Source organism: Gigantopelta aegis, chromosome 15 (genome assembly GCF_016097555.1).
Source record: "Gigantopelta aegis isolate Gae_Host chromosome 15, Gae_host_genome, whole genome shotgun sequence".
Lineage (NCBI taxonomy): Eukaryota > Metazoa > Mollusca > Gastropoda > Neomphalida > Peltospiridae > Gigantopelta > Gigantopelta aegis.
The window spans coordinates 11988282-12015137 of record NC_054713.1 but is presented as its reverse complement, the minus strand read 5'-3'; the positions used below and the strand labels follow the sequence as shown (position 1 = coordinate 12015137).

At 38.7% G+C, this 26856-nt stretch overlaps 1 protein-coding gene across 1 annotated transcript in view; it reads right to left on the bottom strand.

Moving 5' to 3' along the window:
- LOC121390362 (membrane metallo-endopeptidase-like 1) overlaps positions 1 to 23630 on the bottom strand; it is a 92579-nt gene extending 68949 nt beyond the window's left edge. Inside the window, 1 exon segment of the mRNA XM_041522158.1 lies at positions 23501 to 23630. Coding sequence (XP_041378092.1) covers positions 23501 to 23568 — 68 coding nt within the window. The 5' untranslated portion in view covers positions 23569 to 23630.
- Between the last annotated feature and the right edge of the window lie 3226 nt (positions 23631 to 26856).

Genomic DNA, 26856 nt, shown 5'->3' with positions numbered 1-26856 from the left:
TATCTAACAATGTGTGTGTGTGTGTGTGTGTGTGTGTGTGTGTGTCTCTCTCTATCTCTTTCTATCTCTCTCTCTTTCCACCCGTCTGTCCCACACTCTCTTTTCGCTCTCTCTCTCTCTCTCTCTCTCTCTCTCTCTCTCTCTCTCTCTCTCTCTCTCTCTCTCTCTCTCTCTCTCCACCCGTCTGTCCCCTCTCTCTCTTTCTCTCTCTCTCTCTCTCTCTCTCTCTCTCTCTCTCTCTCTCTCTCTCTCTCTCTCTCTCTCCACCCGTCTGTCCCTCACTCTCTCTTCTCTCTCTCTCTCTCTCTCTCTCTCTCTCTCTCTCTCTCTCTCTCTCTCTCACTCTTCACCCGTCTGTCCCCTCTCTCTCTGTCTCTCTCTCTCTCTCTCTCTCTCTCTCTCTCTCTCTCTCTCTCTCTCCACCCGTCTGTCCCTCACTCTCTCTTCTCTCTCTCTCTCTTCTCTCTCTCTCTCTCGTCTCTCTCTCTCTCTCACTCTCCACCCGTCTGTCCCTCACTCTCTCTCTCTCTCTCTCTCTCTCTCTCTCTCTCTCTCTCTCTCTCTCTCTCTCTCTCTCTCTCTCTCTCTCTCTCTCTCTCTTCTCTTACAGATACAGAGCTTTTTAACCACTGCATTTACACGTTGAATACAAATTTAAAGTTTGTTTTCTTTCACGACACTACTAGAGCACATTGATTTATTAATCATCGGCTATTGGATGTCAAATATTTGGTAATTTTCACACATAGTCTTAGAGAAGAAACCCGCTGCATGCTTTCATTAGTAGCAAGGGATCTTGTATAAGCAGGACCCCACAGAAAGGACAGACCGCTTATCAGGCGAAAGTTTTACCACTGGGCTACGTCTCGCCCTACGTTAAGTATATGCTCCTGTTTAGAATATCAGAGAGTGTGCGTATTCAGTGTGCTTCTGGTGGTCATAATATTTGTAGTAGCTAAAACTTCATTTTACTAGTATACTAAATTACATGTATTGGGAAGTAAAATCTAGTCTCGACTTCCAGAAAGGTTCAGGCATTCAAAAACACTTTGTATATATAGACACTGATAGTGTTCCAATTAAGGTTCAAGCACACTGTCCTGGGCACACACATCAGCTACATGGGCTGTCGGTCCAGGGAAGGGAGTTAGTTGTTAGTGGGGGCGGGACGTAGCCCAGTGGTACAGTGCTCGCTCGATGCGCAGTCGTTCTGGGATCGATCACCGTCGGTGGGCCGATTGGGCTATTTCTCGTTCCAGCCAGTGCACCACGACTGGTATATCAAAGGCCGTGGTATGTATTACCTTGTCTGTGGGATGGTGCATATAAATGATCCCTTGCTGCTAATCGAAAAGAGTAGCCCATGAAATGGCGACAGCGGGTTTCCTCTCTTATTATCTGTGTTGTCCGTAACCATATGTTTGACGCCATATAGCCGTAAATAAAATGTGTTGAGTGCGTCGTTAAATAAAACATTTCTTTCTTTAGTTGTTAGTGGTTAGTGAGAGACAAGAGGGTGTAGTGGTCTTACACCTACCCATTGAGTCGTTAAAACTCACTCTGGGTGGGAGCCGGTACCGGGATGCGAACCCTGTACCTACCAGCCTTATGTCTGATGGCTTACCCACGACACCACCGAGGCCGGTTTCTGATATTATAAACTAGAAAATGTGTTTGATATGTAATTTTAGTCATTAAAACGTCTCTGTCGGTCGGAAGCGTGTTACAATAGCAGTAAACTAAGGACAGTCCCTTTAAATCCAAGATGGCCACCATCATACATAAATAATTTTATTTTATACAACAATAATTATATTTAAAGCACCAAAATTATATTTTTAAATTATGTTATATTTCAAGAGAATAATTATAATATTGATATCGGATGCATTCTTGTAATTTACAATATAATCTGTAACTTTTACAATGGTAATATTGATCGTCATTGTTTTAACACCTTTGTTGCTTATTGCATAATAAGTGTATTGGACGAATTTAGCAACGCAATCCCAGGTAGTTTAGCGAATCTGCCAAAATTGTACATTTAAACTACACTTTATTGTAGGTTATAAATAACAATAGAACGCAAATACAAATTACGAAATTCTTTTTGTTGTAGTTGTGTGTTTGTGTTTTGTTTTGTTTTTGTTTTGTTCGTTTTTTGTGTTTTATTTGTATTTGTGTTTTGTTTTTGTTTGGGGTTTTATTTAATGGGGTTTTTTTTTTGGGGGGGGGGGATTCGGGATTGGGGGGGGGGTAAAAAGGTTCCCTAAAACCTCAGATGTATAGAGTCTTACGTTTTTAAAACCCGATTCAGTAACCACCTAAAGTATATAATAAAATGACAATAGAAATTAAGTTCTTTAAATATAATGCTTTCACAATTAAATTCATTACAAAACACCTACTCGAGATCAGTGTATAATATGTTACACGTCAATCGGCATGGATAAAACGATTATTCAAACACGTCAAAAAGTTCTGTTCATTAACACTGACTTTAAGTCAAACTCCATTCTGAGCAATGTACAGTTGTACGTGCCAAGGTCAATGCCATTATGAATTCGCTTGGCTGGGTTTTAGCTAATTAAATGACACGAAACACTCGTTGTGTGTGTGTGGTATACGAAATTTAATCAGGTCATTTCTGAATTGTATTTTCCCCTCTGGTCTCGTTATAGACTGAAACAATTCCCAAATGTCTTGCGTAAACAGTTTGTATTTGGCACACGCGCTCGTATATTAGTCTGTCTGTGACTGTTTTCAGGGGCGGATCCAAACGGGAGACACAAGATCCGAGCTCATGGGCGTCATTTGCTGAAGAAAAGTGGGGGTGGCAGGCCGTAGCTAGTGGGGGGAAAGGAAAAATTATAGAAACTTAAAGAAAATTTTCTTCTTAACCGTTTAAGGTGTTTTAGACTATTAACTACTCAGTCCCCCCCCCCCCCCCCCAACACAAAATCCTAGCTACAACTCTGGGTGAGAGTGGGGTGTAGGGTGTGGGAAGGGACCGTTTATGAAAAATATTTTTGTTGATAAACCGCTATTCACCCAGAACAAACAGATGTCTTTGGTGTATTCTGGTCGCATGTATGAGACACAATACATTACTACTTCATAATGTGTTATTTATACTAAAAACTACTGAAAATTAACATTTAACTCTTCCTTTGTTTGGCTCTATAGTACTACTATACAGGGAACGTGGTAACTTCGGACTTTGGTAACTTCGGCCTAGTAACTTCGGACCCGAGTAATCTCGGCCCCAGGTAATTCGGACCGGTAATCTCGGCCTTTGTATTAATGAAAGCAACTTATATCTGGGTTATACGCAAACGAACGTTTGTTGTTAAACAACCTGATATTATTATTTCAAGATGAGTTTTTTTAATTTAATTAAACATTATTATATATTCATTGTACATTTTGTTGTGTATATTTTGTTTATTAACTTTTAAACATTTATTCTGCTCATACCCCGTCCCCTTCTTACTACAGTTTGATTTGGTAGGTGTTCCTGATTTTAATCGGATGTTATGCCCCCATTAAGCATGTTTGAATCCTTGGCATATAAGCATTTTAATACCTATCAAACAATCCGAATTTAGCCATTGGTGAAAATGCATTGAGAGGCCATTTAGTGTATGTGAACTGTAATTTAAAAGTGTTTGAATCCTTGGCATATAAGCATTTTAATACCTATCAAACAATCCGAATTTAGCCATTGGTGAAAATGCACTGAGAGGCCATTTAGTGTATGTGAACTGTAATCTAAAAGCCTTGTTTGAATATGTCGGCAATACCTGGATCACGAGCGCTGTTTGGCCACCATCATCTTGGAGCGTCTACGGACTCAGTATCCGTACAAATAATGATGTTGAAGGGTGGCACAACAGACTAAATAAACGTGGTCGCCCACATATGCCATTTTATATGCTGATTACCCTGCTTGGTACCCTTGCAAGTTCGATTGGTGAGCGAGTCAATACTGAAACGTCACCAAGAAAAAAAATACCGGGATCTTCAAAGAAAAATCTTTAAGTACTGGGGAGAATATGTGGAAGACTCACGTAGTGCGCTGCAGCTTCTACGTTCATGTTCCAAATTAAATGGACCCGTTCAGTAGAATGAGACATGTGGTCTACAATTCTCTGACAACTGTGAACTTTCAGTTTACTTTTAGAAACTGTATGCCTAGATTACTGAATAATAAAAATAGTGCTTAATCGTTTATATAATATTTGATGTTATCACAAAAATTGTTTTAGTTTATTGATGTAAGCATATAAATTTTAAAAAACGCAACATTTATTTATTCAGGATTTTACTTTTACGTTTGGAATATATATATATATATATATATATATATATATACACACACACACACACATATATATATATATATATATATATATATATATATATATACACACACACATACACACACACACACACACACACACACATATATATATATATATATATATATATATATAGTTGGTTAGTATATATTTTGTATTCACGACGCGTAAAGTATGATGATAATTGTCCCTCAGATATATCTAGAGTATGTACTATTAAACTGGATTTTAAATACAACTGGTAAAAACTGTCTTAACAAAATATTTTAAAATGTTTAGAAAATAAAGATATTATGAAATTGAAACTTCTTGTTTTATTTACTAGAAATAAAATATTGTTAGTAGATATATATATGTTATTGAGAGTGTTAATGAGAAAAAAAGGAGGGTGTAGTGGCCTTACATCTACCCGTTGTGCCCTTAAGAACTCACTCTGGGCTGGAGCCGGTACCGGGATGCGAACCCTTACCTGTCATCCTTTTAAGACCGACGTTTGCTTAGGCACTGCGCCGTCGAGACCAGTAGAAAAATGTCATCGAAATTCCTGTTAACTAAGCCGATGGGGTCCGAGATTACCTGGGGCCGAGATTACTCGGGTCCGAAGTTACCAGGCCGAAGTTACCAAAGTCCGAAGTTACCCCTATTCCTATACATCATATGCTCATGGTGTCTTATGAAAATATTAACAATAATACATATATATATATATATATATATATATATATATTAGCTGTTAATGAAACGCATTGACGCTTTTTTTCTCTAATAGAAATAAACCTGTTTTCAGGGGTTGTTTTTCATCGTAAAATGTGGGGAAGGAGACACATTTGCACGTTAGTCCCCGCTCTCCAAACAGTGGAGGGACATGCCCCCCTCCCCCTCCCACCCCCTCCACGTCCCCCATAAAGTGACGCCCATGTCTGAGCTTATATAGTTTTACGAGGGTGTAAACGAATATTAGGTGTGAAACGGAAGAAAGGAAGGAAATGTTTTATTTAACGACGCACTCAACACATTTTATTTACGGTTATATGGCATCGGACATATAGTAAAGGACCACACAGATATGAGAGAGGAAACCCGTTGTCGCCACTTCTTGGGCTAGTCTTTTCGATTAGCGGCAAGGGATCTTTTATATGCACCATTCCACAGACAGGATAGTACATACCACGGCTTTTGTTACACCAGTTGTGGAGCACTGGCTCGAACGAGAAATAGCCCAATGGGTCCACCTACGGGGATCGATCCTACACCGACCGCGCATCAAGCGAACGCTTTACCACTGGGCTACGTCCCTGTGTGAAACGGAGTACGACTGATATGACGATATACTGTGAACTAGGAAGATTACCATTGTACATAAATATAAATATATTATTTAATATTGAGGGGGGAGGGGGGAGGGGGGCGGGCATAGCCCAGTGGTAAAGCGCTCGCTTGATGCGCTGTCGGTTTGGGATCGATCCCCGTCGGTGGGCCCATTGGGCTAATTCTCATTACAGCCAGTGTACCACAACTGGTATACCAAAGACCGTGGTATGTGCTATCCTGTCTGTGGGATGGTGCATATAAACGATCACTTGCTACTAATGGAACAATGTAGCGGGTTTCCTCTCTAAGACTATATGTCAAAATTACCAAATGTTTGACATCCAATGATGAATAAATCAATGTGCTCTAGTAGTGTCGTTAAACAAAAACATTCTTTAACTTGGGAGTAGCAGTTCTTTCAGAAGATATTGATCATACTGGGAAGTGGAAATCTTCCTAAGGTATCAAGGGTTCATCGTACTGTGGAGTGGCAGACAAATCAAAATTCAAATTACTTACAAAAATCTATTGCTTCGAAGTATAAACACTTATGTAAATACATGTAGACTATCTGCACACAGCCTTGCTATAGAAACGGGCGGCTGTAATAATGAATACTGAAAGATCAGAAATACTGTAATTTGTGCAACATGCGTGCAGTTGAAGATGAGTTCCACTTCGCTTGATGCGCGATCGGTCTGGGATCGATCCCCGTCGGTAGACCAATTGGGCTATTTTTTAGCTTCAGCCAGTGCACCACGACTGGTACACCAAAAGGCCGTGGTATGTGCTATCTTGTCTATGGGATGGTGCATATAAAAGATCCCTTGCTACTAATGGAAAAATGTAGCGGGTTTCCTCTCTAAGACTATATGTCTGAATTACCAAATGTTTGACATCTAATAGCCGATGATTAATTAATCAATGTGCTCTAGTGGTGTCGTTAAACAAAACAAAAAGTCATATTAGTTTGTCCATTTTATTGTACTCTCAGGAATGAATGAAGGAAATGTTTTATTTAACGACGCACTCAACACATTTTATTTACGGTTATATGGCGTCGGACATATGGTTAAGGACCACATACAGGAGACACTATTTCAAAATGTTAGATAACCTAAAGTCGGTTTACGTGAGTTTTATTTAGGTAACCGATTGTTTGGTTAAGTGAATTTAGTTCTGATACCGGATGAGTTATACCTACCTACATGTAATTGCAAAACACTTGAACTACGGTTCTATGCTACACTGGTAAATGTATTTAAAATAGTACTTTTAATTTTAGAAATTAATTGTTCACCACGTAACCAATTGGCGGTTCACGTGTTTTTAAAGTTGAGTTGCGTAACCGACACGCGGTTCTCGTGAAATATGCCCTGACACAGATATTGACGGAAACCCGCTGTCGCCACGTTTTGGGCTACTCTTTTCGATTAGCAGCAAGGCATCTGTTATATGCACCACCTACAGACAAGATAGTACATAACACGGCCTTTGTTACACCAGTTGTGGAGCACTGTCTGGAACGAGAAATAACCCAATGGGCCCACCGACGGGTATCGACCCTAGATCGATCGCGCACCAGGCGAGCGCTGTACCACTGAGCTATGTCCCGCCCTAGTGCTCTCAGTTGGAGAAAGGAAATTCATGAAAAAATGAAAAGGGAGAAGAAGAAGAAGGATGAGTAGAAGAAAACTATCATATAAACATACTTTTAGATTTGCTACTCCTACTCCCCCCCCCCCCCCCCCCCCCGCCTCTTTTTTTCACCCCAGAAAATAATGAACCTGCCCCTGTCTTCTGTTAAAATTTCAACAAGCTTAACCCAGTTGTAGCTACAACACATGTTTTTTTGTTTTTTACGTTTCGATTTTCATTCTTATTGTTGTTTGTATAACACTGTGCACCGTGCGCGTTGAAGGGTCACACTCCACAGTTCTAGCCGCAAACGAACACCCGCGGGCGTCTTTCAAGTCCAATTGGTTCGTGTGTGATCTCCGTAGAACATAACATAAATAGTGCTCACAGATAGATTACATACAGAATATTAATAACATATTGGACGCGAGTTAGGTTTTATTAAAGACGGAATTTCTAGCGACTGGGTTTTATTTTGTTTTGTTTTTCTAAGGGTTTTTTCATTGCTCACTGAACCCGTTCAAGTGTAGAATCAATTTTGTTGTGGTTGACTTTTAAATCCTATTAGAATCTGTTTTTCTTAAAATTTTACTTTCTGCTGTGCGATGAATTAATCGTCCTTTATGGTCTCGAACCCGTCTCCCCTCCCCCCACACACATCTTTTTTAACCAAGTGTCCAACTGTTGATATATCAAATGCAGGCCCGTATTTCGGGGGTGGGGGTGGGGGGTGGGGGCAAAAGCTAAGGTCCATGTTTTTCTTCTGTTTTTAATATTGCACAAATAGTTGACGGTGACTTTTGCAACCCTCCCATAAAACAAACTTTTCTTGTCTTCGTCATTTACCAATCCCTTTACCAAAGCTGCAGTGTACATAATTCAGAATTTCTAACTAATATGGCGTAAAAAAAATTAAACAAAAATAAACAAAACAAAAAAAACCCACGTACATGTAGCAAAAATGTTTACTTGTACTTTCTGCTATATTGATGACCTTGTAGCATTCGATAATTACATGACAATGACAGCAGTTCACCTTCCACTGATTTAAAAAAAGAAAGAAATGTTTTATTTAACGACGCACTCAACACATTGTATTTACGGTTATATGACGTCAGACATATGGTTAAGGACCACACAGATATTCAGAGAGGAAACCCGCTGTCGCCACTTCATGGGCTACTCTTTTCGCTTAGCAGCAAGGGATCTTTTATATGCACCATCCCACAAACAGGGTAGCACATACCACAGCCTTTGATGTACCAATCGTAGTGCACTGGCTGGAGCGAGAAATAGCCAAATGGGCCCACCGACGGGGATCGATCCCAGACCGACCGCGCATCGTGCGAGCGCTTTACCACTGGGCTACGTCCCGCCCACCTCTCTCTCTGTCTGTCTCTCTGTGTCTGTCTCTATTTCTGTCTCTGTCTCTCTGTCTCTCCTCTCTCTGTCTCTCTCTCTCTCTCTCTCTCTCTCTCTCTCTCTCTCTCTCTCTCTCTCTCTCTCTCTCTCTCTCTCTCTCTCTCTCTCTCTCTCTGTCCCCTGCGCGTGCTGTAACCTCACCGTGGTGCAGGGGTGTAACATTCTCTTTGAGAATGGCCAATACAGCACAAATAAAGTTTGTATCTATCTGTGATATTTGTGTTTTTGCACGGTTCTTTACACTTTTGTTTTTGTTTAAATTTTTATATTGATGTTGATCATCACTTTATTAATTTGCATTACCATAGTTTGACGCCCAATAGCCGATGTATTTTTCTTGCTGGGGTGTCGTTAAACATTCATTCATTCATTCATTCATTTACTCTCTCTGTCTGTCTATCTGTCTCTCTCTGTCTCTCTCTCTTTACAAGTCAAGCCAAGCCAAAAACTCGCAGGTAAGTGTTTACAGGTATTTGTGGGCCAACAGTTTTCTAATATTGATTACTAAAAGGAACTTCTTAAATATTAGAGACTGTACGCACTTAGAATTATAAACGTGGAGCATACACATGATTTACAGGTCTAGTATTGTTATACTATTAATATTAAAATTAATAATACTTATACAACTACAACTACTACTGCTACTACTTCTACTTCTACTACTACTACTACTACTACTACTACTATTACTACTACTACTACTACTACTACTACTACTACCACTACCACTACCACTACCACTACCACTTCTACTACTACTACTACTACTACTACTACTACTACTACTACTACTACTACTACTACTACCAGGGCCGTACCCTCCGGGGGGCAGGAGGGGCAGCTGCCCCCCCCCCCCGAGAATCTTGTCCTTTTTTTTATTTTATATATCTCCAGTAATAGCATAGAAATGTTTAATCTTTATAGTATGTTAAAAATTATTTATAAAATTTAGTGCCCCCCCCCATGGATTTTGGTCAGGGTACGGCCCTGACTACTACTACTACTACTACTCCTACTACCACTACTACTACCACTACCACTACTACTATTACTACTACTACTACTACTACTACTACTACTACTATTACTACTACTACTATTACTATTACTACTACTACTATTACTACTACTACTATTACTACTACTACTATTACTACTATTACTATTACTACTACTACTACTACTACTACTACTACTACTACTATTACTGCTACTACTACTACTATTACTACTATTACTACTACTATTACTATTATTACTACTACTACTACTACTATTACTACTACTAATACCATTACTACTAGTATTAAAATTAATATTACTAATACTAATACTAGTAATATTTCGACTACTATTACTACTACCATGACCACTACCACTACCACCACTACACATATTACTACTACTACTACTACTACTACTACTACTACTACTACTACTACTACTACTACTACCACCACCATTACTACTACTATTACTACTACTACTATTACTACTAACACTAGTAGTTATTATTATTATTATTATTATTAATGGTTGGGGTGGGGTAGGTGGGGGCAAAAACGTAGGCCTAAGCCCGACTTTGCAATCTCGAACCATAGAGTACAGCACAGATTATATTACCGTTGTCGACCTATAACCGAGTTTTATCTTCTATCGACTGGCAAACATTTTTAGGTGGTGTCCACATGTTTTTAAATCGTTTCATGATGTCAACGCTAGTTTCCGTTTGCCAATATCTGTTTACAGAGACAGGGACAAATAGTTTATTGTCAAAACGTGGAAAAGTGGTCCCGAGGGCCTCTTATATTTAAAACTTTACTATTCTAGGTCAATGACTGCCATACGGTCGAGTTCCATATCTCAGTTCGACATTAATCGTTAACAGGGGACGGACGTAGCCCAGTGGTAAAGCGCTCGCTTCATGCGCGGTCGGTCTCGGATCGATCCCCGTCGATGGTTCCATTGAACTATTTCTCGTTCCAGCCAGTGCACCACGGCTGGTATATCAAAGACCATGATGTGTGCTTTCCTGTGTGTGAGAATGTGTATATAGAAGATCCCTTGCCGCATTAAAAAAAATGTAGCGTGTTTTCTATGATGACTACGTGTCAGAATTACCAAATGTTTGACATCTAATAGCCGATGATTAATTAATCAATGTGCTCTGGTGGTGTCGTTAAACTTCTTCTGTTAATTGTTAACAGATAAATATTTATATTAAACATGTGAATAAAATGATATATTGGTAAGAACAGTAAGTGAATGATTATTTTGTTCAAATTGGGAGGGTATGTGATGGAATAAAATGCATGTGAGGCAAAAACATTGATGGGTGTGTGTAACCTGGACTCCCCGCCTGAATCCGCGCCTAAATCCGCGCCTGAATTGTTTATCGACTTATGTTTCCAAATTGTTTCTTAAATATAGGTCATACTACAATATATTCCGCTAGGAAGGTGGAAAAGAAAATTAGTTTGAAACACACTATAGAGTGATGCTTTTGTTATGCAAATGGCCTTAGTTATTTATAGGAGAACGAACCTGTATTCAAAACAGAGAAATTTTTGTAAAATGTAAATAAGTCAACTTCATGCATTTTAGATGATGAATTGTATATAAAACCTGCACAAAACTTTGGGTCTAGGTTTAAACAGTTGAATAGGACTATAGTATCAGTTTTGTTAGTAAACGCTAACATTATCGGACAAAGGAAATTATTTCGTACCTTGGAATCTAAAGCGCGCAGAGAGAGGTAGAGAAAAAGAGAGAGAGAGAGAGAGAGAGAGAGAGAGAGAGAGAGAGAGAGAGAGAGAGAGAGAGAGAGAGAGGGGAGAGAGAGAGAGAGAGAGAGAGAGAGAGAGAGAGAGAGAGAAAGAGGGGGATGGGAGAGTACGGAGGAGGGGAGAGAAATTACCTCACATTTAATAACTGCCACCACCCTTAGTTTACCGACACCTTCGGACGTATATAGATATGCGTACGATTCACTTCGATGACTATATAGTACGGTTTTCGATGGAGGTTACAAATATAATATGGCAATCATCTCCTGAAACACCAAACCGACCACCCTATATAATAAAACGTCCCTAACTAAAATTAAATGCATTCATTGTACATCATCCGCTAAAAGTTAAACTTTATTTTGTTTAACGACAACACTAGAGCACAATGATTTATTAATAATCGCAGTCTGATGTCAAACATTTGGTAATACAGTCCTAGAGGAAACCCGCTACATTTTTTCCATTAGCTGCAAGGGATCTTTTATATGCACTTTTCCCACAGACAGGACAGCACATACCACGGCATTTTGATATATCAGTCGTGGGGCACTGGCTGGGACGAACACAAAGTTTAATCAGAGAAATGTTCCACTGAGGTGGTTCGATCCGACGACGCAAGCACCTTAGGCGAGCTCACTACCGACTAAACTAGATTCCGCCCCTCCGGAGGGTAATGCGCACACTCAGGAACCTCTCCTTGAATCCGCGCCTGACCTTTACTGTCGAGTCTCACGGGGGAATAGTTTGTTCCTAACAGGCTGTGGGAGGGCAGTGCATTTTTTTTCCCCGTGGGCAGATTTCGTCAAGTGAAAGCGGATGATATTTCATGTTTTTCTTGAACTTTAAGAAATGCCAAACCTAAGATCAATCAAGGGCCTTAGTAATCTTTTCTGTTTGTTTCTTTCCCTTTCTTCTTCTTTTTCCTTCTTTTTTTCTTTCTTTTGTTTAAAACATGAAAGTAACTAATCAAGTACTGTGAATCAGGAAATGTTAGCTTAATATTTTAGCGAATTTAACGAGGCCATACATGGTGCTAAAATGGGTATGGGATGTGAACATGCGGAACATGGTAATGATAATAGTGTTAGTCCATAGTGTTTGTCAAAACATCAAATCGTCGGTTGCAGCTTGCCCATTTTCTCACAGCAAGGTATGGGAATGGGAACTCTATTTACGTGCCCCTATCCACAAGGGTTCAGGCACGCCCACCCCGGATTTAGCCTCTGACTTCGCCAGTGACCAACTCCGGGGCGGTTATGAACTTGGTCTCAATTATGTAACATTACAGCTAGAGCGCTCAAAAATAGATTGGTGTACATCTAAGATAAAAAAAAAGGTTGCTTAAGAAATATTATTTTAGTTTGTGTTGTTTAACCACACCACTAGAGCACATTGATTTATTAATCATCGGCTATTGGATTTCAAACGTTTGATATTTTTGACATATATTCTTAGAAAGGAAACCCGCTACATGTTTCCATTGGTAACAAAGGATTTTTTATATGCACCATCCCACAGACAGGATAGCACATACCACGGCCTTTAATATACCAGTCGTTGTGCACTGACTGGAACGACAAATAATACCATTAGGCGAGCGCTTTACCAGAGGGCTACGTCCTGCCCCCCATTATTATTTTTAGATAACTTTACTTGTCGATATTAAATTATTTTGTTTAAAATAGATCAGATTCCCGTAAAACGTTCAGAATGATTGTTTTATATGATGCACATACAGTGAACATTTCTTTGTTTTTGAAGTCATTTTGGTAGTCATCTTGGATTCAAGTAATGATAAAACATGATGTGTATTAGAAATAAATTCCTTACCCCTAACCATCTCTGTATTTGAAGTTATGTAATATTTTGGGGAGTAAAATAGAATGCAAGATAAGGCCAATTCTTACGCTTGGCGACCATTTCCATGGCCATCTTGGATTTAAATGATTCTGCAATATCTCATGTAGCAAGAGGCTATTATAAATGTATTCCTTGACCCATAAACCTCATTCACAAGCATATCAATGTTGCCCTTGTTCTGACGTTTATAGTGGTGGCCATCTTGTATTTATATGATATTGTAATGTGTTAATTTTTTGGGCGTAGTCCAAATGAATTCCTTGACCTTTAAAACACTGTCATAGACGTCGACAGTTTTTTCATATGTGATTAAGTATTCGAGTTCTGTGTTTTGGCAAGTTTGCACCCCTCATATCCTCAATGAGAACCTCCCAAAGATGGAAGGAAGGAAGGAAATGTTTTATTTAACGACGCACTCAACACATTTTATTTACGGTTATATGGCATCAGACATATGGTTAAGGACACATATACTGAGATCTAGGAAACCGGCTGTCGCCACTTCTTGGGCTACTCTTTTCGATTAGCAGCAAGGGATCTTTTATATGCACCATTCCACAGACAGGATAGCACATAGCACGGCCTTTGATTTACCAGTCGTGGTGCACTGGCTGGAGCGAGAAATAGCCCAATGGGCCCACCGACGAGGATCGATCCCAAATCGACCGCTTTACCACTGGACTACGTCCCACCCACCTTCCAAAGATACCAAAAACCACAAAGAACAATTGAGAACACCGAGCTGCAAGGTTCAGTGCCTGGCAAACAAACAAATGGGAATAACCTCCACATGTGACATCATTTTTTATTATCTACTCTAACCCATTTTAGAGTATGTACTCTTAACTGTACGGGCGGGACCTAGCTGAGTGGTAAAACGCACGCCTGATGCGCGGTCGGTCTAGGATCCCAGTCGTTGGTGGGTCCATTGGGCTATTTCTCGTTCCAGTCAGTGTACCATGGCTGGTATATCAACAACTGTGGTATGTGCTATCCTGTCTGGGATGGTGCATATACAAGATCCCTTGTTACTAATAGAAAAATGTAGCGGGTTTCCTCTCTAAGACTATATGTTAAAATTACCAAATGTTTGACATCCAATAGTCGATGATTGACAAGTCAATGTGCTCTAGTGAAAACGTCCCTCGCTCACTATTCATAAAACTGGGGTTTTTTTTCCAAAGATTTAAACAGCTAGTGTCAGCTGAAATTAAAGTTGTTGTTTTATTTCAGGATATATATATATATATATATATATATATATATATATATATATACAGTGCTGACAAAAAGTAAGGGATATTTCCAAAAATTCCAAAAGTTGTTGTTTTATTTCCGGATATATATATATACATTTGTATATATATACATTTGTATATATATATATGTATATATATATATATATATATATATATATATATATATATATATATATACAGTGCTGACAAAAAGTAGGGATATTAAAAAAAATTACCAAAACTCTGTAACATGGAAATCATTTCAACAGTTATATCAACATTACATGTGCAGTGAATATTATTGGTTTGTAACAACATGAAAGCATGAAAGATGTTTTAAGTCCCATCATAAATGTAATGCTAGTCAGTCATGAAAATCACAAGATGGCAATATCATGTTGGACCTCCTCTAGCGTCAATACATGCATTTCATCTTTGTCACATGGTCCTGATAAGGCGGCCTATCGTCATTTGTGGAACATGATGCCAATCTTCCTGCAGTGTCCTGCCTAATTCTACCAGCGTTCGCGGTGGTTGTTGACGTTGCTGAATACGTCTACCAATGATATCCCACAAGTGTTCTATGGGCGAAAGGTCAGGGGACATTGCTGGCCAAGGCAAGGTCTGGATTTGATGCCTCTGTAGATGATCTGTGACAACACGTGCACGGTGAGCTTTGACATTGTCATCCTGGAACACAAATCGATCAGCAAAAATGGTAGAACATGACGATTGTTGATGTTATCTCTGTAGGTAGTACTATACCAAATAACTTCCGGCTGGGTCAAAGTTCGAGGTGCACCGAACTTTTGATAGAGAAGTGAACACCACAAGTCCTGTGATTGGTTATAAATGTGAGTGTGTTGGTTGTAAAAAATAATAGTTTCATCTGGGTAAAATAAATGTGCAATTTTATTTCATCTAGTACCAATGTGTCAAGTGGCCTTGTGCTTGAAACATGTATGGGGTACCTGTAAAAAAAAGTACTCAAATTTTGTGCGAAACTAGGGTAGTCATAGACGCTACCCGTTATCTCAGAAACGAGCAGCTTGACCCCCATTTTTTTCTGATTCACTTTAAGTGTAAGGGGTGGTAGTATTTATATCCGTGGCGTTTATGTCGGTTGATACGTTGCAGGTAGGAGTTTTAGCCGCATATGTTACTATTGTCGTCTATGGGATTTGATTTGGTAGTATACACCCTATAGCACATATTCAGTGCATAATAAAAAATATTATGATTTTGTCATTTTATTTAATTAAACTATACTGGTTGATTAATTAGCCATCACTCGATCATGCAAGTTCACAATGACCCTTGACCTTGACAATAATCTCTGTACATGGCTCTGAATGGAGTTTGAATCAAAGTTAGCACTGAAGAAAAGTTGGTTTTGGCCTATAATTCATACTGTAAAGATTTCAATAATTTCTTTTTACATGGTATTTGACTTGCCATATACAACTGCTCTTAAATATGGTATTATATATAGGCAACCTGAACTAAGATTTTAATAGCAATTTATTTTTATATTAAAAATAGCATGTGCCAATAGTGGGTTAATGTCTTTAGTTTCCATTAACATTGTTAATTTTTTATGTATGAAATTCTGAAAACTCAAATTTGTAAAGAAGTTGATTTTTATTGTCTTTTGACATATTTATAGGGTGCTAAGTTATATTTTAGACAAATTTGTAGTTTTATGCAAAATTTAAAGTAAATTTGAAGAAAAACTTTACCAAAAACATAATTAAATTTGTTGTCACTATTGTGCCTTCTGTTCTTATTTGTACATAACAATAAGGTTGTTAAACATATACTTAGATCTCCAGATCATTTTTGTTTCTTAATAATCACTTAGTTAGCTCTCATGAAAAGCATTTTGAGTTTATACTAGATTCAGAACCAATTTTTTCAGATTTGATTATCTGCCTTGGATTAAGTTGATAATTATTTTATTGTTAAAGCTGTATTACCTAATGTTACTAGCTAAATAAAATGCTGGATTACAGATTGTAGGAATACATCTAATGTACATATTGTATTCATCCGGATTAGAAAATAATGCAAGAAAATAGATGTTCGGGTAATTTTGTCATTTAAAAATAGTTTTTTTCAGTAATTAATCAAAAATAAATGTGTTAAAGCTGCATGATTATTCCAGATATCACAACTATTAAAACCTCCAACTACAGTAGGCTATAAATAAAATATAGTCAGGAATATTGGTGGCTGCCAATGGTTTTGATGGTTCATTATGAAAATCAGCATGGCCGATGGATTTGAAATTCCCACACCTGGTAACTTGAAGACACCCACACCCAGCATACAGGATTTCCTCCCAACACTAATGTTCAGGACATTAAGTCATTACTTCATACAGGTACAGTCATGTTTGTGTTTCCTTCCTCAGACAGTGTATTTTTTTAATACTGATATTTCTTTGATGTGCCTGTTAAGGTCTTCATAATCTAGGGGTCAATCAAGTGCATGTGTTTTAATGGCATTCTTTAAAGGGGTAGAGGTACTCTGACTATCTTTGTTGTCTCTACATATATACCTGAGTACACACACCCAACTGAAAGTAAATATCTTCAGGAGTTTTATTTTAAAACATTTTGTTGTTTAATATGACATATTGCATTTGTACAAAACTATATGCAATATATATGCTTTTTGAGGTGTACATTATATTAGGTTGCACTGTAGAAACAACAGTTTCAGTGAGGTTGTCAGTTTATGTCAGAATACACCAGATCCTGGTTGTCATAAAGACACATAGCTGGACACTTTTTGAAAAATGTATGTTATCAGTATAGGTAGTACTATACCAAATAACTTCCGGCTGGGTCAAAGTTCGAGGTGCACCGAACTTTTGATAGAGAAGTGAACACCACAAGTCCTGTGATTGGTTATAAATGTGAGTGTGTTGGTTGTAGAAAATAATAGTTTCATCTGGGTAAAATAAATGTGCAATTTTATTTCATCTAGTACCAATGTGTCAAGTGGCCTTGTGCTTGAAACATGTATGGGGTACCTGTAAAAAAAAGTACTCAAATTTTGTGCGAAACTAGGGTAGTCATAGACGCTACCCGTTATCTCAGAAACGAGCAGCTTGACCCCCATTTTTTTCTGATTCACTTTAAGTGTAAGGGGTGGTAGTATTTATATCCGTGGCGTTTATGTCGGTTGATACGTTGCAGGTAGGAGTTTTAGCCGCATATGTTACTATTGTCGTCTATGGGATTTGATTTGGTAGTATACACCCTGTAGTACAGACCTGTGACTCTCACTTGACAAATGTGGAGATCTGTTCTGTGTGTTATGGTGATGCTACCCACACCATTATTGACCCATTTCCATACCGATTATGAGGTACCACAGCAGCCTCTTGGTAGCGTCCACCTAGCCTGCGTCAAGCTCTTACATGACCGCCATTGAAGTTAAGATTAAACCTGGATTTTTCACCGTGTACGAGCGTGTAACAAAGCAGCATGCAAAGGGTTACGAACTGTTGGTGTGCAGACTCGGATCTCCGTTTGCTTGTTAGAGTTGCTGTTGTAGCTGAGTTAAATTCATCTGACGGTTACGGAGGGCTCTGGTGATAAAGAGTCTGTCTTGGGGTCTGATGGTGACAGTTGAACGTCCACTTTGTGGTCTTACGGAGGGCTCTGGTGATAAAGAGTCTGTCTTGGGGTCTGATGGTGACAGTTGAACGTCCACTTCGTGGTCTTACGGAGGGCTCTGGTGATAAAGAGTCTGTCTTGGGGTCTGATGGTGACAGTTGAACGTCCACTTCGTGGTCTTACGGAGGGCTGTGGTGATTAGGAGCCTGTCTTGGGGTCTGATGGTGACAGTTGAACGTCCACTTCGTGGTCTTACGGAGGGCTGTGGTGATAAAGAGTCTGTCTTGGGGTCTGATTGTGACAGTTGAACGTCCACTTCGTGGTCTTACGGAGGGCTGTGGTGATTAGGAGTCTGTCTTGGGGTCTGATGGTGACAGTTGAACGTCCACTTCGTGGTCTTACGGAGGGCTCTGGTGATACGGTGTCTTTCTTGGGGACTGATGGTGACAGTTAGGCGTCTATTTCGTGGTCGTACGGCCCTGGTGATAAGGAGTCTGTCTTGGGGTCTGATGGTGACAGTTGGACGTCCACTTCGTGGTCTTGTCTTGCACTCTACCGGTTGTTCTGTGTCGCTCCTATACTCTGCTAATGACTGACTGTGAGACATTCATTTGCTGAGTTGTGTAAGTCTGTGTTTGTCCAGCCTGGAGCACCCCTATGGCTCCAAGACGTTCCTCCAATGCCAGTTGGCGCGTTGTTACTATTCAGTGACTGAGCAATCACAATCCTCGCAGCCTGTTATGCTCAAACAGTACACGTGCAGTATGTTTTAAGCGGTTTAAGTACACATTGAGAGCCTTGTAAAAAGCCATTCCTATCCCCTTTTACACTCGAGTGCGAAGGGAATAAAAACAATCTATTGAGACATCACACGTTCGTGAACGATAAACTCTTGGCTACACTGTGTATAAATTGTAGTTAAATATCCTAAGTTGTCATGTTAAAATAGTTCAATATCCCCTACGTTTTGTGACCAGTATACTATATATATATATATATATATATCCGGAATTCTCTTAAAGGGACATTCCTGAGTTTGCTGCTGTTTTTAAGATGTCATCGACTAACAGAGACTTTTTAACGATTGTAATTACATATCAAATATATTTTTCTGCATAAAATATTAGTGGCTGTATATGAAACGTGTTTCTGATCGTTCTAATATTTGTACTAGGTTACATTTTATTTTGTTTCCTAAAATATTATTTTTTCATACGTACGAAATTATTTGAAGACAAAATCCAGTTTGGGCTTCTTACAAATATTAAGACGACTCACATTGAATATACAGACACTGATATTCTAAACAAGAAAATATATTTAATATGTAAGTTTAATCGTAGAAATATTGTATTAGTCGGAAACATCTTACAATGCAGCAAACTCAGGAATGTCCCTTTAAAACCGGACGTTTTTTTAACATTAAAGTTTACCTCTCTAAACCGGAAATCTCTCTAAACTGAACACCGGACTGATAATTCAGTCTCAAACTCTTTATTGAGTGCAAATTGTACCTTTGAAAACCGGACGATCAAACTGTTATCTGTGATTATATTATGGCGCCACTAATTGTTTCGTTTATTGGCACTTTGCAGTCTTCGGCCGAATTACCTGACTGTGAATATAGCGAGTGCAGTATATGCACATGCGAAAGTTAGCCGTTAAATGTGTAATCACCGTTACATATGACTGGGTACGGTTGGCAAATAACAATTAAAGATCAAGTTACAGCTTTGTTATCTTTAACAAACATGTTTGTAGTTTGCTTCAAACATCGAACACCGGCTTCGGTGGCGCAGTGGTTAAGCCACCGGACTACAGGTTAGTAGGTACAGGGTTCGCAGCCCGGTACCGGCTCCCACCCAGAGCGAGTTCTTAAGGACGCAATGGGTGGGTAGGTGTAAAGCCATTACACCCTCTTCTGTCTCACTAACCACTAACAATTAACAACTAACCCCCTGTCCTTGACAGACAACCCAGATACCTGAAGTATGTGCCCATGACAGCGTGCTTGAACCTTAATTGGATATAAGCACGAAAATAAGTTGAATGAATGAAAGGATCGACAAAACAACAATGCATTTAATACCGTCTTCCTGCTGTGTGAACTTGATTTTGTTTTAAGACCATTTATTTAGCAAAATAAAGAGTAGGTAAATGTCATGTTGGTTTTGTGGTATAGAAAAGAAGTCGGTAGCGTTTCTTTCTTTCTTTGATACTTATTTTCGTGCTTATATCCAATTAAGGTTGAAACACGCTGTCCTGTGGGTGAGTGGTCAGTGAGAGAGAAAAGGGTGTAGTGGTCTTACTCCTACCCACTGAGTTATTAAAACTTGCTCTGGGTGGGAGCCAGTACCGGGCTGCGAACCCAGTACCAGTCAGCCTTATGTCCGATGGTTTAACCACGACACCATCGAGGCCGGTTGTAGAGTTTCATTACCATGTTGATTTTCAACAAGGAACGTCCAGCGTATTGAACTATCACCCAAACTTAAATCATTAAAACTTCTAAAATTATATAAGCAAACGTTAAAATATCTTAAAGGCATACTGTCACGGATTTAAAGACCTTATTTCTCTAAAAATGGATAATAAATAAAAATTACCTTAATTGTTGGAAACCAAATCTAGCTATCGCTTCGCTAACTGAACCATGATTGAGTGAAATCCATGTCAACTCTCTCGGCAATTTTAGTTTTTGAATTATGGACCATTGCCATAATTCAATTATTTTTACAAAATATCGTTAATAAATAGAGTATGGTGGTTATGAAGATGGTTGAATAAAGTACATTTAGGGACAAATCAAATTATTTTTGTTCAGGTAATACTTTGTTAGGCCATTAAATAGGCAGACAGACAGACAGACAGTTTATTAAAGTCTCACCTCATTACAACAAAATAAAAATACAACATATACATACAATCAATAAAAGTAATAAAATTGTAATGAGCCACTCTATACTGAGTTACGAGAGACTATTGAATAAAAACATCTAAAGAAGACAAAAAAAGAAACAAATATAGAGCTAAAACAATTGCAGCACAGATAAAACAATAAGATATATACACGAATCATTTCATAGTGTATAAAAGGGATTTTCTATGTTTAAGAATAAAATAGCAGGTTTTGGCAGATAATATACATATATCGGGACAGGACAAGATTAGGTTAGTGGTCTGTGACAATATGCCTTTAAATTGTCAAAGTATTTATCTATTGGATTATTATATGTTGATTACATCTTCAATATAAGGCTGAATATGAATAGGATACCACAGGTTTTGTATCAGTGCAAACCCCAGGAAACCGGACACCTCAAGAACACCGGACAAAATACTTGGTCCCATGGATGTCCGGTTTAAAGGGGTTTCACTGTGTATCATATATATATATATATATATATATATATATATATATATATATATATATATATATATACATACATACATACATACACACACACATACATAATCTTCAAAAAAGTAGGGGAACTAATAAGAATTTACAATTGCAAAAATTGTAAGGTATATTAGCTGTGGAGAATGGTTATATGATAATAGTGAATTAATTGGGCAAATATTACAACCGGTAGTTCAGTATTACAGTAGGTTTTATGACCATCAAAGATCTTAAAACACGATTGGGGTCAGCAATGAAATTTGAAAGTTGACGTTTCTTTTATCAGGAAATCGCCAATTCAAACAATAAAAATGACTAAAAACAAAACAATAACAACTGTATGATCAACAGAATGAAGAGGATTAACAGAAATAATGTTCCACAGTGATTAATGGACCTTCCTGGAAATTGTAAAAATCGAGAATGACACCCCACGCACGTGTACGGGGTCACTGCGTGACACATGTGTTTCGGTGTGTTGATAAACAGACCCGAACGTTCTTTAGTAGGATGTCTGTGGTCAAAACGTATAACATTAATATTTCAGGTACCCCTACTTTTTTTTGAAGAGTATATATAAGGTTCTGTAAACTTGATGTTTTTTTTCTTTTTATTTGTTTGCCTTTATCAAAGTTTGACGCCCATTAACCGATGTAATTTTCGTGCTGGTGTAAGGTTAAACATTCATCCATTCATTCATTCATTCATTCACTTCCCGTTCTTTGATACTAGTCATACACGGTTGAAAAGAGCTTGCATGTAAAAAATCTATAAAGAAACAGCTTCTCTTTTGTTACGCATTACACCTTATGTCTGACATAGGAATACATGTTGTGTCATAATTTTTTAATTTTTTAAAAATAGTATCTTCGTGTCATACAAGTAACCTGGGGAGTTGTTACACATTTAGTGAAAGAGTAGAGTAGATATATTTTAGCATGTCTGTCCCGGATCCCATCTCTGGATAGCCAGGGGCCTGATCAGGGACAGAATAATAAAGAGAAGAAGCTTGTGAGTGTGTCTATGTATTTGGTTCATGTAAACTTTGTTTTGTTTAATGATACTACTAGAGCACATTGATTTATTAATCATCAGCTATTGGATGTCAACATTTCGTAATTTTGATATATAGTCTTAGAGAAAACACCTGCTACAATTGTTTTCATTTGTAGCAAGGGTTTTTTTATATGGACAATCACAGACCACAGACCACAGACAGGATAGCACACACCACAACCTTTGCTATACCAGTCGTAGTTGTAACGAGAAATAACCCAATGGGTCCACCGACGTGGATCGATCCCAAAATGACCGCGCATCAAGTGAGCGCTTTGCCACTGGGCAGCGTCCCACCAACGTCTGTGTCTCAATATTTCTCTTCCTTCCCTCCCTCCCCCTCTCTCTTTCTCTGTCTCTCCCTGTTTCTCTCTCTCTCTCTCTCTCTCTCTCTCTCTCTCTCTCTCTCTCTCTCTCTCTCTCTCTCTCTCTCTCTCTCGCTCTCTCTCTCTCTCATCATTGCAGCTGTTAACATCACGAACATGACGACTTCCCGCTACAACACCTATTTAAAACTAATGAAATCCCATACACATAGGAAACAGCAGCTACCACTATTTAAAAATAATAATAATATCTCGCCCATTGGATTCTCCATCTCTGAAGCTGAGATGGCCAATATATGTGTTGCACCTCCACCCCTCAATTGAAATACCAATTACACACCCCTCCTCCCCCCGTTACTGGCCTATACAATCAATGACGTCTGTAAGACATTCGAACTTAAATAGTTTTATTATTATTATTAATTTTTAAAAATAATAAATAAAAATGGAATACACAAAAAACGTACCTGTATTCTGTGAGGGTTAAATCGGCGGATCGTAATCCGGATCCATTCTCGAATTTAGACACATCCATTGCTAGCGAGTAATTTCGGATCGTCTGCTCGATCAGATAGCTTCCCGCTTACTTGAGGTCACCGCTTCAAAATTCACGTATGTTCGCAGGACCGTGTAGGTACTGATATTCTGTTTCATAGCTGTGGCGGCCGTCGACTTTTTTTTCTCTTAAAGATGTGGGCCCATTGAGCTGTATTTCTCATTCCAGCCAGTGCAGTGCTCCACAACTGGTCTAACAAAGGCCGTGGTATGTACTATCCAGAGGAGAGGAGCAAGAGAGAAAGAAAGAGAGAATACGAAATGGGAGAGGATAGAGAGAAAGAAAGAAAGAGCGGATGGGATAGGAAAGGGAGAGAGAGAGAGAGAGAGAGAGAGAGAGAGAGAGAGAGAGAGAGAGAGAGAGAGAGAGACAGAGAGACAGAGAGAAGGAGGAAATGTTTCATTTAACGATGCACTCAACACATTTTATTTTAGAGAGAGAGAGAGAGAGAGAGAGAGAGAGAGAGAGAGAGAGAGAGAGAGAGAGAGAGAGGGGGAGGGAGGGATGGTGCATATAAATATAAATACTGTAGGTGTACCTTTTAAACGTTGCACCTTCCTAAAAAAAAAACCCATCTGCATCCGCCCTTTCAGTTAATTGTGTTGCTGATTGTAATTGCCCAAATTGGATTTTACCTTCCAATAATTCCGTACGTACCAATGGCGGATCCAGAAAATCCATTGGGGGACGGGTGGGGGGGGGGGGGTAGTGGTGCCATGCGTAAGGTCAAACCTTTGTATTAGTTGTTACTCGGATTCTCCAACGTATGAAATGAAAACAATTAAATAAAAATATAACTGTCGCAAAATTTAGGGGGGGGGGGGGGGGGGCCTTAGACCCGCTACTGCGTACGAAGTAGAAAATAAAATATCGGTTGAGATGAGAAAAAAGACATTGAATATACGGACACTGATATTCTACAGGGGCCATGGAAGGAGGGGGGGGGGGGGGGCGTTGGTCGTGTCATCCCCTGGTATTTGTGCTTAGAAAGTTCAGCGGTAAAGCGCTCGACTGATGCGCTGTCGGTCTAGGATCGATCCCCGTCGGTGGGCCCCTTGCGCTATGTCTCGTTTCAGCCAGTGCACCACACCTGGTACACATGTATACCAAAGGCCGTGGTATGTGGTATCATGTCGGTGACATGGTGCATATAAAACAAAATCTCTTGCTATTACTGTGAAATAAGAATGAATGAATGAATGAATGAATGAATGAATGAATGTTTAACGACACCCCCGGCACGAAAAATACATCGGCTATTGGGTGTCAAACTATGGTAATGCAAACAAAGTGATGATCAACATCAATATAAAAATTCAAGATTTAAACAAAAACACAGTGTAAAGAACTGTGCAAAAAATACAAATATCACAGATAGATACTGAATTTTACTCAAAATTTTAATTTTGTGCTGTATTGGCCATTCTGAAAGAGAATGTTACACCCCTGCACCACGGTGAGGTTACAGCACGCGCAGGGGTGTGAAATAAGAGTGTTAATTGAAAGGTAGAATACCCTTAGCAGTAGACTAAACCTCTATAACCGTTAATTCTGAGACGCACGTGCGTCTTTAAAAATATGAAAAAATATAATTTATGATATTTAAAACACCAGGATGACCAGAAAAACTTCGGATGTACGGAAATGAATAATCTAAACAATAAAATCTAAGTAAAGTATTATTTCAGCTATCAAAAAAACGGCTCTAAATGTGAACAAAATGCCTTAATGTTTAAAAACTAGGATATGTCACTTTAACTGTTAGTGGGAAACACGACACGTAAGCAGTAGTTAACTCAGGACAGTCCCTTTAATCTATATATATATATATATTTACCTGTATAACGCATTCGCCTATTCTTAGTGATAACATCATTCTATTAATTCCCTTCCTGCATAACTAACAATACGGCTAAAATCGCTTCGCCGATAAATAACAATAGGCTCACAATCAACTATCGTCGAATTTCATCTAAGGTGACACAGCAATTAAAGTTTTTTTTAAAGTTTTTAAAACTACAACTAAAATTTCTCTTCTTATGCACTTCTTTTTCCATTAAGGAAACCCACGTAACCCAGTGGTTTAACGACACCACTAGAGCACACTGATTATCGGCTATTGGATGTCAAACATTTGGTCATTCTCACAAGTAGTCATCAGAGAGGAAACCCGCTACATTCCAGTGGTAAAGTGCACGCCTGATGTGCGATCACTCTAGGATAGACCATCAAAATATGTTGACCAATGGGTTTGTATTTGTGTGTGTGTGTGTGTGTGTGTGTATTTGCGTGTGTGTGTTTGTGTGTGTGTGTGTTTGTGTGTGTGTGTGTGCGTGCGTGCGTGCGTGTGTGTGTGTGTTTGTGTGTATTTGTGTGTGTGTATTTGTGTGTGTGTGTGTGTGTGTATGTTTGCGTGTGTGTATTTGTGCGCGCGTGTGTGTGTGTGTGTTTTGTATCCTTGTGTGTGTTTGTGTGTGTGTGTTGTATCCCTGTGTGTGTGTTTGTGTGTGTATGCATGTGTATGTATGTGTGTGTGTGTTTGTGCGAGTGTCTTTGTGTCTGTGTGTGTATGTTTGTTTGTTTGTGTGTATGTGTGTATGTATGTGTGTATATGTGTGTGTGTGTATGTTATGTGTGTATGTTTGTGCGAGTGTGTGTGTGTGTGTGTATGTGTGTGTATATGTGTATATATGTATGTGTGTTTTGTGTGTTTTTATATATGTCTGTGTTTATGTGTGTGTGTGTGTGTGTGTGTGTGTGTGTGTGTGTGTGTGTGTGTGTGTGTGTGTGTGTTGTTTTTTTTTTTTGTACCGTACTGTTTTTGTTTTTTTGGTGTGTTTTTTTTTGGGGGGGGCGGTTGTTTTTGTTTGTATTTGTTTGTTTGTTTGTTGCTGCTTTATTTTTATTTTATTTTATTTTTGTTTTATTTGTTTGTTGTTGTATTGTTTTTGTTTTACTTTCTTTTTTATTCCACAAATGAGACATGGAAATAGTACACTTTTACTGTTTCACACTTTTTCTTTTCTTTTTATACAAGAAAGCGTGGTAACGTTTTCTTCAAAATCTGTTATTATCCTCAGATATATATACGTGATGTCAGGGTTAATCGTGATAAGATAGTACGACCTGTTTACAGATGTTCTCCTTTATGAATGTTCCAGATTTATGCTTTAAGTTAGTCAGAACAGTGACATTACATGACTGTTATGAGAAATGGCCTTATTATTAATACATTCTAGCTGGGGAACATAAACTATACTGAGCAAT